This window comes from Molothrus ater, chromosome 3 (assembly GCF_012460135.2).
Source record: "Molothrus ater isolate BHLD 08-10-18 breed brown headed cowbird chromosome 3, BPBGC_Mater_1.1, whole genome shotgun sequence".
Classification (NCBI taxonomy): domain Eukaryota; kingdom Metazoa; phylum Chordata; class Aves; order Passeriformes; family Icteridae; genus Molothrus; species Molothrus ater.
Genome location: NC_050480.2, coordinates 5,749,522 through 5,762,655, shown reverse-complemented (window position 1 = coordinate 5,762,655; position 13,134 = coordinate 5,749,522). Strand labels below are relative to the sequence as shown.

At 50.0% G+C, this 13,134-nt stretch overlaps 1 protein-coding gene across 1 annotated transcript in view; it reads right to left on the bottom strand.

Annotated features, from left to right (window-relative positions):
• Positions 1-3,260: 3,260 nt before the first annotated feature.
• The window catches only part of TTBK1 (tau tubulin kinase 1), a 103,357-nt gene continuing 93,483 nt past the window's right edge, over positions 3,261-13,134 (bottom strand). The window contains 3 exon segments of the mRNA XM_036381358.1: positions 3,261-10,590; positions 11,359-11,533; positions 11,536-12,952. Coding sequence (XP_036237251.1) covers positions 10,164-10,590; positions 11,359-11,533; positions 11,536-12,952 — 2,019 coding nt within the window. The 3' untranslated portion in view covers positions 3,261-10,163.

The following is a 13,134-nucleotide window of genomic DNA, read 5'->3' as shown; positions in this document are numbered from 1 at the left end:
TGAGCCTGCTCTCCTTGCAGCAGGTGCTCCAGGCAGGCTGGGCCCATGGGGACAGCACATCCCAGAAGGTTGTGTCCTAAGCTCAGGGGGCAGAGCATCACACAGCAAGCAGGGGCAGCACCCTGCAAAGGCTACAGATGAAGAAGCAGAGCAGTGGAGCTGCTGAGAGCTCGCTCTGAGTTATCTCCCACTGCATTTTCACCCTCTGTACCTCTCTCCTTGCTGTCTCTGCCCTCCTCCTCCACCAGCCCTGCACTCCTGAGTGCTGGTAGGTGCTGATGCATCATCTCTAGCCTTTCTCCAAGCTGTTTCCCCAGGACATGCTCTGCTTTAAAGCAGCTCCAGTTTGGCCATTCACATGAGAACAGGGTTGTTTGGTGTTGGGATGCAGGCACAGCAAGGGTCTGGGCTCAGGGAATGCTGGAAGTGGTGCTGACTGCCAGGAGCTGCCTGTCTGCACTGCCTTGCCCTGCAGCCAAGGGTTGCAGAGCAACAGGTAGGGATGAGGAGATCCAAAAGAGCTTTTCCAAAAGGGCTCCTGCTGTGGCTGATGGCCCAGACTGTGTGTTGCCCAGACATGAAGCGCTGCGAGGGCACAGAGCAGAATAACACCACGATCTGTGACCTTAGGAGACATTTTCCCCTTTCAGCAGCATACCTGGCCACCCATGTTTCACTAATGTGCTGCCCCAGTGCCATGGTATGAGCCATTTCAGTGCTCATCCCAGGAGAGGCACACAGGAGTGAAGCAGGGACACCTGACAATGCTGTGCCTCCAGGGTTACAGTTTAAACTGAAGTTGAACTAAAGGACAAATTATTTTTTTCATCACCAGTCTTCTAAGAGCAAGGGAGAGAAACTCTAATAGATGTGCTGCTGAATATTTAAACTGCAAACAGATCCAGCCTCCCCAGTCAGAAGTGAGATTATGGATCACTGTTCTGCAACTCCTGGAGCTCTGCTGCTCCTACTGCATTCCTTGAAATGTACATTGCTCTATTTCTTGGACCCAAATGTGCTCCTTCAACCAGTCACCAGCTTTAGTTAATGGCCAACACATGTGCAAGGTCTGTGACTGACTTGACTGAATTAACAACTTGGTTAATTAGACCTGGCTCAAACTGCTTGGCCATGCCTGGTGAGAGCAGCCAGACTCCTGTGCTGCTGCTGCTGTCACAAATAATGCTGAAAGGAAGAGTTTACTTTTTACTTCACACATCTAACACTTTCTTCTGCAGTCTTTCTGCTCCTTTTCAGGATGCCAACTACTTGTTGAGAGGGGTGGATTATTAAATTACTCGGTCACTAAGGTGTTAGCTTTTCTGTTTCCAGCAGTAATTTCCTAACACCTTCTATGGAGCTGCAATAGCCTGGATGGTGCAAGGAGTGAAGGACTGATCACCTTCCTCTACTAATTATCTTGTTCCATTATGTTTCTCATTTAATCTAAGCATCTCCTAGCTCCTATCTTGGGTGACCAAGATTTCAGTTTTGACTTTTCTGCCCTGTGTTTGAATGCATTTTGCAGTTTCATCAATACAGGAGCTGTCTCTGTCCTCCCCTGAATCAAAAGAAACTCAATACTCCATCTCCAACATTAGCAAGACACATGGCAAAGAGAGTAGGGCATCTGGTATAAGACTTTCCAGATGGTCTTCTTGCCTCCAACCTATTCCTTGTTTGAGGATGCAGTTTTTGTGACTAGTCCTATGAGATGCACTGTCCCAAACTGGTTGCTTATTGACAATTTTCAATTTACATTTATGGTTTGAGGTTAAAATTCCAATGTAACATTAGAGGTCTCTCCCAGCCTGAATTATCCTATGAGCCTATGGACAGTTACACCACAAAGTTTTGAGCTTGTTTAACCTCTTATTTTAAATCTGAGGCTTTACCTCTGTTTCAAGCATTAATTAGTGAATTTAAACAGCTGGACTCAATTGTGTTATTTTCTTTTGACATTTTTTGTGCATGAGGAAACCTGTGTGGATGCTGTTAGTCTCTTACCGTCTCCAGGTACTCTCTGCAACTTCAAGGAAGTTTTGACAGCTTCCTTGAAGCTACAGGCTTGAGGGACTTTTTCTCACTGGCATGAGGAAGGATCCTTGTGTGCAGCTCACTCCAGAGCCCCATGGCTGCTCCATGGCAGCCTCCCTCTGACACTAGAGAGAAGATGAACACAAGGTTGGGAATAACAAGCGTTTCCTTGCAGTGCAGGCTTCCACTGCAATGTTAAGGCACTCCTGTGGCTTGCTTTGTCTGCACTGGGGCTTTTCTTGTCTTGAAATGCCTCAAGGTGATTGTAGAAGGAAGATCACTGAGCCCAACAGTTTCTTTGGCTTTCCCAGATATAATAAAAGCTGCTCCAAGTAAAGATTCTGCCTCCTCCTGCAAACCTGTCCTTTCCTATTTTGTGAGGCTGTTCCAACATGAGCAGCCTGGTTTAGCTTCTACCTCTACTTGTCTTCTCACTTGACAAAGGCAGAGGCTGAACCCAGCACATTGTTGCTGACAAACCTGCCTCCAGAGAAACTCTCATTTTGCCATCCAGGGGTGGTGATGAAGCCCCTCTGGCAAACCCCTGCTGCAGTTCTGAAATACTTCTCAATTCCCCAGTTTATGGTGCTTAGCTTTAACTTTCATCTGCCTCTCCCTGACATAGACTTTTAGGAGCTTTTATGTCCCAGTGTTTATTTTTATCATTTTGGATTCTACACTGGAGTCAAATGTGTTTTCTTTTGGCTGTAGGAGAAAGAATAAAATCTGTCATCACAGGAATAACTTTCCAAGGGAGTAGGGTCTTTTATTCTTTTCTGTTCCCTCTTCCAGCACCCTCTCCTAAAGCTGGGTACTAAACTCTCATCACACACCCCTGGAGTGGTCTCCACATCATAGGCATGAGGTAATTTGAGCATGGTAAAAGGAATGTTGTAAAAACTGTCCTCAGCTTAAACATCAGATGGTCAGAGAGTGTTAAAAGTCAAACCATACCAAGTTACGGGTTTGCTTTTGCTCTACTTCCCACATATTAATGTGCAGACCCAACATGTTTCCAAATGTGGCATCTTAACTGTGGCATCTTGACTGTGCAAAGCATATTTTTTTTTTTTTTAATTGTTGTTAAAAAAGCAGGCTTTTCTCTCTGACAAGTGCTGTTTTGGGAGTGGATGGCTGAGCCTGCTGCCTGCAGTGTGGTTGTGAACAAGGTTCATGGTGAAGGAACATGTCTTGCAACACCAATAAATGGGAGAAGACACCAATGAAAAGGTAGACAGGCTTTTAATGGCATGATCCAGAATCCCCTTTTAATAACAAATCTAATGACAACTGTGTCTGATATGAACAAGAAATGGCATAATTGTTTATTTTTTTTTTTTTAAGATGTGATCTGAAATTAAGACAAATGCCAGGTGGGTCTGTACACAGACAGGGCTTCTGTGATGCATGCCAGATTTTATGGCCAAGAAATTTGCCATGCAGTTGAACCAGATTGTGGTTCCTCAGTCGGAGTCCTACATTCTGTTTGCAGTGTGTAAACATTCTCCAGCTGCTTTCCTAAAGAATGCAAAGAAGATATGTAGAGAGAGATTTAGCCTTGGGATTCAGTCACATTTCCAGGCAGAAGGAGCAGAAGTCCTGTCTCCAGAGTGTGCCGGAGGCGAAGGAAAACGTCGGTGCGCCAGGTACAACGTCTGAGTGTAGAGTCACATGCTATCGTGGTAAAAGGAGATCTATAAAATCATCTGTGTTCCCAGCTCCAATTCCTGTCTGGAGAAGAAGCAGCAGGTCCCATAGCACAGCAGTCCTGGTTTCACAGCCAGGGGTACCCCCACGTCCTGCAGAGCTCATCCCACCCTCCGCAGGGATGGTCCCGAGCCTGTGCCGTGCACTCCCGAGGAAACATCAGCCCCAGCCTCCTCCAGGGAACCTGTGCCACAGCTCCCTGAGCTCCAGGCAGGGCAACAAGGGCCAAGCCAGAGGCAGGGCAGCCACTGAGGAGCACCGTGCTGGCACCAGTCCTGCAGGGTCTTCACCAAAGCAGAGCTCTCACCCCTGAGGCCCCTCTGGTTCAGGAGCTAAGAGCAGGAGAAATTATTATCTTGGTCCCTACAAGGAACCCAGCTCTGGATTTGCTTTGGTAGCTCCCTTCCTCCTTTCAGCACAGAGGGCATCAGTGTTTACTTTAAACCTGCTTTCCAGCCATTTGCAGCTCCAGAAATAAAAGGGATAATGTTCCTCCTTGTGACCCAGCATATGGCCTGTATGGGTTCCACAGGCTGATGGCCAAGTCTGCCTCAGGCTCTGCAGAATCCAGGAGGGCTTCAACCCCCCAGGCAAAAAGGGTCTGACCTGGAGGGAACATACAGTTACTTTGAAGGCAAGATTTGCTGGAGGAGCTACAGTAGGAATGAAGTGACAGGAGAGTGATGGTGTATAAATCACTGTCATTTCCTGGGATTCTGGCTGTCCTGGGGGTCACAGCTCACCCCAGCCTGCAGGCAGAGCTATTCCCTGGCCTTGCAAAACTACCAACCTCAATGCTCATGGAGGTCTTAACATCAGCTGGCTCTGCTGCCACTGCCAGCACGGTCCCAGCCCCTTGGAATGCAGCACCTGCACAGGCCCTGGGGAGCCAGCATACACTGAGCCCACCCAGCAGCCCAGTTACAGGCACATGCCACATGAGGAAAGGGCCTGAACAGCAGCCCAAGCTCTCCTGCTCATGGGGAGGTGCAGGAGTAGCTGGCAAACAGATGGAACCAAAGGTGTTTGCAAACCCTCAGTGGTCCCCGTGGACTTTGTCAAACCAGCCTAGCTCTGCTGGAGCACGGCCATGTTTCAGTTCAGCCAGAAGAAGCTCATTTGATACCAAACTCATTATGTCCACAATGGGACTTTTACTGTGTTCACAGGATTAATTTAACTGCAGGTGAGTGATGCGTGGGGCAAGGCCTTAGGTGGGCATTGGTGTCAGTGCACGTGGAATAGCTGTAATAAACTGTACAGAGAAAAAAGCAGTGTGCTGAGGGACCACTGGGATGCTACTGGAGCTGCCCAGGCTATCAGTGATCATCTTCTAACAGAGGATCTACAGTGAGAATACACCTCTGTGTGGGAAAGGAGAAATGTGAAAGATTTTCTTGCCCCAACACAACCTGCTTTGGATCTACACGTTTCACCACCAAACTCTCAGTGCTTGTGTTAGCCAGGAGCAGCCACGTGAACAGTGATGCTCCAGATCCTGCTCCATGCCCCGCAGAGCTGTGTGTCAGTCCAGCAGCTGCTGCAGGTCTGGTGGCAAGCAGGACAGCTGTCAGCCACCCAGGCTGGCGTGTTCCAGCCCTGGTTTGTGCTCAGGCAGGTGCAGCCTCACAGCTGACATGCTCTTTGGTAGAGTGGTATCCTGTTCCCCCATGCACTTTCACTGCACACAGCAGTGAGCCCTGCACACATCTGAAGTCACGGATGAGACTTCTCTGAAGGTAGCAGGACCCTTTTTAACCTTTAGTCACTATATATAATGGTCACTACTTATATTGTTGTAATAATATATATATATATATATATTATAATATTCTTTACTTAAAAAAGGGCAAGCAAAGTCTCCTGCCTCTCACTGATTCCAAGCACAACTGACCCAGAGATATTTGCTACCAAAACACCTTTTGCACCAAGGCAAACAGAAGTGCCTGTGCTGCCAACCAGACAAATCAGCTAAGCAGCTCCATCCATGCATGTGTTTGAGCCTCTCCACAGTATCAGTCTGTCTGGTGCCATCTGTCCTTTTCTCCCTCTGCTCATACAATCCATTGCCACACTGGTTTAGTGCTGAGAGCTGCCTTTCAGATTCCCCACGTGGCACATCCCCCCCTGTATCCGTGCTTCTTTGCAGGCAGCTCCTGGCCAGCCAGCAGCCACTGGCTCCTTCCCACCAGCCAGGGAGGCATCTCAGCTGCTGGGCAAGGCCCCTGAAAGTGAGGGCTCAGGGCAGTCCCAGAGGCTTTTGTGGTCCCAACACAGACGTGTCTCTCCCTACCCATGCAGATGGACACACTGGTGAAGGAACAGTGGTGGCCTGTCCCAGGAGTTCCCCCAAAACACACACATGGGCAAAATCACCTGAGAGGACACAGCCACACACCCCAGCAGTGCTTGAGCAGCCCCCCTGTGCCCTCGAGCTTGGCAGAGCTTGCACAAGACTCACAGCAGAGAGCAACAGGGCCTTACCTCTCCCACCTTTCTGGGATGTGACAGCCCACCATGTCCTGTGATGCCACACTAGATCCTCTGGCATTCCTCAACCACCTAACTTCTCCCTAACATCACAGGCCTCATCCCTTCTTGTCCCCAGACATGTTCTCCTCTGTTTGCTCCAGCTATGGCAGGTGCCCTTCCAACTTTCCTGCAGGGCAGCAGAAGAAGAGAGGACCCAGAGGAAATTCTGTGTGTGCTGCTCCCCCAGATGGGAGCACCCCCATCCAGGAGGACATGGCCTGGGGCACACCATGCACTTTCCCGCTGCCCTTCATGCCAGGGACAGCTGGGAGGCAGGGCTGTGCAGGAGCAGGGAGTCTGGCAGCACAACCACGAGGAGAGATGACCCATGCTGGTCTCAGATCTCCACGGACCCAGATGCACCTTCAGCCCAGCCCTGTCAGACAACACTGTGAACAGCTTTGTTGATGACCTCCACAAGTCCCATCTTGCCTCAACCATTCTTTGATTCACTAAATCATGGAAGTGGTGGAATCTTCCTTGCTGGAGACACTGAAGGCTCATCTTGACACAGCCCTACATAATCTAATCTCATTTTCAATAGAAAATTGGACAAGGTGATTTCCAAGGGTTCCTTTCAATGTAAACTTTTCTTTAATTTCTGTAACATGGAATATTTATTTACTTATATTTTTAATTTCCTTGCAACCAGATTAGAACAAAAGAAAAATTATTATAAAAAAAAATTGTCTGAGGCAAAAATTCCAGGGGCAAAAAAGCATAATAAACCAGTGGGTTTGGAGCCATTCAGATCTATCACTCCTGCTCAGTTCAGCATAGACCTGTGCCTGATGTCCAGCTGTGCTGGCCATCTTTCCCTTGCTTTCTGAAACCTGTGGGACCTGCCAGGTGGCTCTCCAGTTTATACCAGCTTTGGCATGTATCCTGGTGGGACCAGGAATCTGCTGCACCACAGAGGGAGATGATACTTTGGTGCCACCAGAATCCTGCCTGCTTCTTGTGGTTGGGTCATGGTAGATAGACCTCTTAGAAGACAGCTCAGTTTCACAGAAACCTTTTAATAAGAAAGTCCCCCTAGTCCTGTGAAAGACTTCACTGGATGGTTGCTTCACAATTAAGAGCCTGCCTGATTTCTTCATCTGCTGTTCTTGGCTGCTCTGACTTCCCTCCTTTCATGTGCCAGAGGAAGACCACAGAACCACAGAACCATAGAATGGTTTGGGTTGGAAGGGACCTTAAAGATCATCCAGTTTCAGCCCCTTGCTATGGGCAAGGACACCTTCCACTAGACCAGGATGCTCAGGGCCCTGTCCAACCCAGCCTTGTGTCTGCCCTGGAGCTTCCTTTCTGACATTGGGCCACAGAAAACTGTTCCTTAAACTTTTTCCTGAACAAATACACTGATTGTGCTTTATTGGCTTCCCATGATGAGGCAGGTTTGCTAACCCTGTTAATAATCCTGTAGTCCTCTTTCAAAGCTCTTTCAATGTCATTTTTGGCATGTGCATTAAGACATGGATGGACCAACTGGTAAAAGCTTCACAACCAAGTCTTATCATCTGAGCACTCTAAAATTAATAGACCTTCAATAAATTAATAGGAGTCCCATTATGATTTATATTTCTGGAAAGAATCTGTCTTTGAGTTTATTCTGTTTTCTAGTTTCTAAATCTGCAGCACATACTTAGGTCCTAGTCTGACCCACTCTTCAAACTCAGAGAAAGTTTTAGTGCCACCAGAAGAAGTGGTCACAGTCTCTGTGCGTCCTTCTTCTGTTGTGAGACCAAATGGTGAACCAGAGTGATGAAATGAACCAGATGAAAAATAAACTGGCAAATCAGAGCAGTTCGTGTCATGCTGGATCAGCATTTCCAGCCATTTATCAAATAGCTGCTGCACTGTAAATGTGGTGGAACTGTGCAACTAAACAGCTGGAACTTGGAGGGATGTGGCTTTTGATGGCAACATCAGCTCAGTCCATCAGACCACAGCCTGAGCTCCCTCTGAGTTCCCAGTGCTGCTCTGCAAAGATGAGAGCATGTTTGGAAATCAATGGAAAACATTTTGAGCTGGGTGAAATGAATTCTTAGTGTTGGCAACACTGAGACTGTTACATGAAGGGGTAATTCCTGTCTCCTGTTCCTACACATTTCCCTGTTCAGGTGTGCAAGGAGTTTCTCCCTGACACCCTGTCACAGCTCTCACACTCCTTTCCAGGACTCCTGTAGATATGAGCAGCTTCAGGATTCCTTGGACTTGACGGCCATCAGTGTGTGACTGTTTGCATTCATGTTCAAATGAATCAAGGTCATTACTGTTCAGGTTCCTCTGTCAAGCTTTGTTGTCTGCAAATAGTAAATTTGCAGGTAGTTGCAACTGCAGGAATAGGTGTACAGAGCAGCTGTATTTTTGTTCTGTCTCATGCAGTGCCTCTTTTAGGCACGACAATGGTGTGAAGCACAAAGAATTTGGGTCTGGAGTGTTTTCTTCTGTGAGGTGTGGGGAGAATTTTGTCTGCTTCAAGATCTCATCAAGATCAGACAGGTACCACTCCTCCTTGCTTTCACTTTCAAGCCTTCCTAATTGTCTGGGGGCTAAACAGTTGGTTGATTTAGCTCTAGCTGAGTGTTAGCTTATGTTCAGATGATATTACTTGAAGAGCACAGCCCTTGCTTTTACATTCACGTTGTTCATCCTCAATGCATGGCAGAGGTGAGCACCAAGGAAAAGACACAAACCCCGCCTCTGCCACTCAACCCACTGTCCCCTCAGATAGAAACGCACATGGCCATGGCATGCCAGCAAACCTCTCATTGCAAAGCAGCAGGTTTTGGGTACACTACAGGATAATAATTTCCCACCCTGCCGTGTAGGGGAACTTTCAACCACAGTGCCAAAATTCACAAACACCAAGAGCATGACAATAAAACACAAGGAATTCAGGTGCAAGGGGCACCCAGGCTAAAGGCATCCAGTGACTATTCACATCCTCACAATGGAGCTGTGTTTGGTGCACTGCAGGTCTGTGGCACCAACCACGTCCAGGCTGAGAGGAACCACCCTTGCTGGGGGATGTGATGTCCACAGATCACAGTTTGGTATTTGTGACAGATGTGGCTGCAGTGCGCTCCCTTCTACATTAATTAGCAAGAGCTCCTGATTTCCCAGCAAGCTGCCAACACATCTCTACTTCCACCTAAGTACCCACCACACAGGCATCTGCTGAAACAGCAGCAGTGTCTATAAGCAATGCCAGACAGCCTCCTCTGTGGGACATACTGGAGCAGGTGGGAGCATCCAGCAAGACCTGCCTGTCTCCCAGTTCCCACCTGTAGAGGCATCTCTGAAAAGGAGAGAAGAGTCCTCCCCTCCTTACCCCTTCTCTTATCTCATCAAACATGGATGCATCCATCGTTCTTGAATGAGCTAGTGGCAATCCCTTGCTAACACAGGTGGTGGGAGGTGAGCCAACACTCAGGGAGATGGCAGAGACCAAGGCTGGTGTTCTCCCAGCAAGGAGAAAGGAAGGAGCTGCCTGAAGACAGGAGCCTTCCTCTTTAGCAGGCCTTGCTCTTGTCACCTCTGCTCCTCCTTCCACAGCTGGAGTCGGTGTTGAGGACTGGTATTGCTAACGGGGAGGAGAATCCCTGGGGAGGGAGGCAGGTCAGGCACTGGGCAGGCTGGGTGCTGTGCGTTAGCAAGCGTGAGCTGCGGGCTGGGGGGGTCTCCCTTGGAAAGGCTCCGTGGCTCAGAGGCTGCCAGGCCCGTGGGAGCTGATTGCAGTGTGGGGTGAGAGTGAGAGAAGCATTCAAGTACAGCTACTGCTATACACTCGTGGGTCCAGCATGGAAGGCTGTGCTGCAGCATCTCAAGTGTATACTATATGCAGAAGTGACCCAGTCTGCTGGGCTCGCAGAGGAAGGTCATTATCTGGCAGCTGCCTTACTTTCCAGGGACACCTGCTTTCCTTTGGTTGCTGGACTTTGAGTCTGGGTTTTTCCTCTTTGTCGTTTTTTGGCCACGCCAGGAGATGGCAGGGAATCTCCTGTAGGCCCCGGGGCCTGAGCTGAGGGCTGAGGTCGGGGGGAAGGAGGAACTCGCTGAGGAGCAGTCCCTGGTTTGTGCTGTCGGCAGGGAGAAGGGCTTTCCCTCCGAGGCAGCAGCTGGCTTCTGGGGGAAGTACTGGGGTTCCTGGAAGGAAGGATGGGGCTCCGAGGGGATGCACCACTGGACCTCTGCGAGCTGCTCCGTGGAGGAAGAGAAGTGGAGCTCGGTGACGAAGGAAGCTGACTTTGTACCTGTGTTGTTCGGCCCTCGGATGGGACACTGCCAGCTGGTCTCTGTGTCTGAAGCCTGCAGAGAAGAAAAGAGAGAGAAGAGGGAGGATGAAGGGGAATTTTGCAAGGGACTCTTGGGCTCCTGGCAGGATTGGCATGAATGTTGCCAGGCAATTACAAGGAGTCTCCAGCACCAGGGTGGGAGAACCTATGCTGTGAACAAGATGGGGCACCAGTTTGAACACCATCCTGTAACCCGGTGTAGTTAACTGCTAAGTGTTTGCCTTGATGCTCCAGCATTCTCTGAGTCAACACGCAGGCATGGTATGTGGGGCTTCTCTTAACATGCAGAATGGATGCAGCAACCTTTTCCAAGGCAGGACATAAAATTTGGGAATGTGGGCATGAGTTGGATTGCACCAGTTGGCCTCTCATGGTAACTGTGATGGAAGATAAACCAACTGAGGCAATCCCAGCTGGCAGCCTCACTGCCCTTGCAGCTCTAATTACAACAGTAGGGCCAGGAGGCCAGGTCTCCCTGCAGAGTCATGGCCATGCTGCCAAATGGAGAGCTCAACACTAGGGGCATCTGCTATTATCAGACCAAGTGAAAGGGCTTGTAAAAGGAAAGGTCTCAAAGCCAGGGCAAGCAAAGAGAGGCTTCAAAAAAAAGAAGACAGAGAGGTGAGTATTTCACACACCTGTGGGCTGAAATGACTGTAGGAAACAAGGATGGACTATGCATTCAAGCTGAGTAAAGGATGAAGTCATGGGAGGTGAGCAAAGCCCTGGCTGTGTCCCTCAACAAGCCAGCTCTTTGCATTTCTCACCATTTTGGTCTTACCTGCAGGCAGCAGCTGCATCCTGTGGGGAGCTGCCCAGCCCTGCCACCGCAGCGGCCACGGAGCTCTCCAGCGGCGTTTTCACCGGCACGATGGGGCGAGGAATTCTGCTCCTTGTGCTTATGGGTCTCTCTTCTCTCCCCAGGAGCGCAGCCTTCCTCTCTCCCTTCCGGGGATGGAGTCATCAGAGTCGTGGGTGTCCTCCTCGGAGCCGGTGGCTGACAGGGTTTCGGAGGCTCGCCGCCGCTCGTCGCTGGAGGAGGCCGAGGAGGAGGCACCTGAGGCCAGCCGCAGGAGGCGGCTCTGTCTCTTCTCCATCACCAGGCGAGCCAGGTCGGGCTGCTTTGCCCTCTTATAAAGCCTTTCTTTGGCTGAGAGTGAAGTTGAAAGGTCTGAGCCAGTGTCCTCCTCAGAGAACAAAATGGGTATCCGACTCCTGTACCGGGAGCCCAGCGGCCTCCTGGGGCCCGGCTGTGGCGTCTCGAGGACGGTCTCTGCTCGCTTCAGGTGCTCTGTCGCTGGTGCTGCCTTCTCCAGGCCAGGCTCCCTTGTAGCCACCTTGGCAGGCTCTTCCAAATCCAGCGAGAGCACCGCTTTGCCAGAGGGCTCTGGCTTTTCCTCGGGAAGCTTTGGCATGCCGTTGGGAAGGGCCGGCTGCTCCCCCACGGTCTCTGAGGTGGTTTCCATGTGATTGGCCGACAGCGCGCAGCTCTCCGTCTCTGCCCCTTCCAGCCCGGAATGAATGCTGCCATTCTCCACCAGCACCAGGTTATCCTCCAGCTCCTCCTCGACGATGACCTCCTCGAACTGCCCCGGGGGCCCGTGCTCCTCGTGCCGCATCAGCTGCCCGCTGGAAGACATCACGTTTAGGTGGGTCTTCTCAGCGATGTGAACAAACGTGCGCTCCACTTTGGTGAACGGGGAGGAGGCTGTAGCCACTGCCACAGGAGGCTTTGGTTCTGATTTAAGGACTGAGGACAGGGTCCCTGGCTCAGACACATCCAGCTGGCTCCCCATGGGCTGCGGCCGCTCGCTCTGAGGTGTCAGTGCAGCAAGAGTGCCCAGATCGACCTCTGGAGGTAACTCTGCAGCCACTGGGGACTTTTTCAGATCACCTGGTGAAAACAGCACTAATGTTTTTGAGCCTTCCTCCAGCTCCAGGTCCCCATCAGCAGTGGATGCTCGACCCTTGGAGCCCTTCTGGTCATCAGCCAGGAGCGTGGACGGTGCGCACTCCTGGCTGCGCTCCGTACTCTTCTGACTCAGGTCACTGCTGGAATCACTGTGCATGTCAATCTCATTGCCCTCCTCCTCCTCCTCTCCCTCATCCTGCTCATCTTCCTCCTCCTCATAGTCTTCCTCCTCTTCTTCCTCCTCCTCCTCCTCCTCCTCTTTTCCATTCATTTCCAGATAAGGTTCCAGAGGTTTGCAAGGAGCAGTCAAGACAATATTTGAAAAATCAACTTTCTTTATCCGCTGGGATAACTTAGGCTTTTCCCAGTAGTTGCACATATCTTTTCTGAAGTCTTGGTAAGGCAAACTTAAAGGGACTGCCTTGGGCAGGCCATTTATTTCAAATGACTTCAGCATGTATGCCTGCAGGAAGACAAGTGTGACAAAAGAAGAGGGTGAGTTAGCATTCAGACAACAGCATTGACACAGAACACATCAGGACCAACAGCAGCGGGAAGAATCCATGGAAAGCATCTAATCCATCTCATGCTTCCAAAATAAATACATGCCTGAGCAGTCATCACTCCATCATTTGATTCATACAA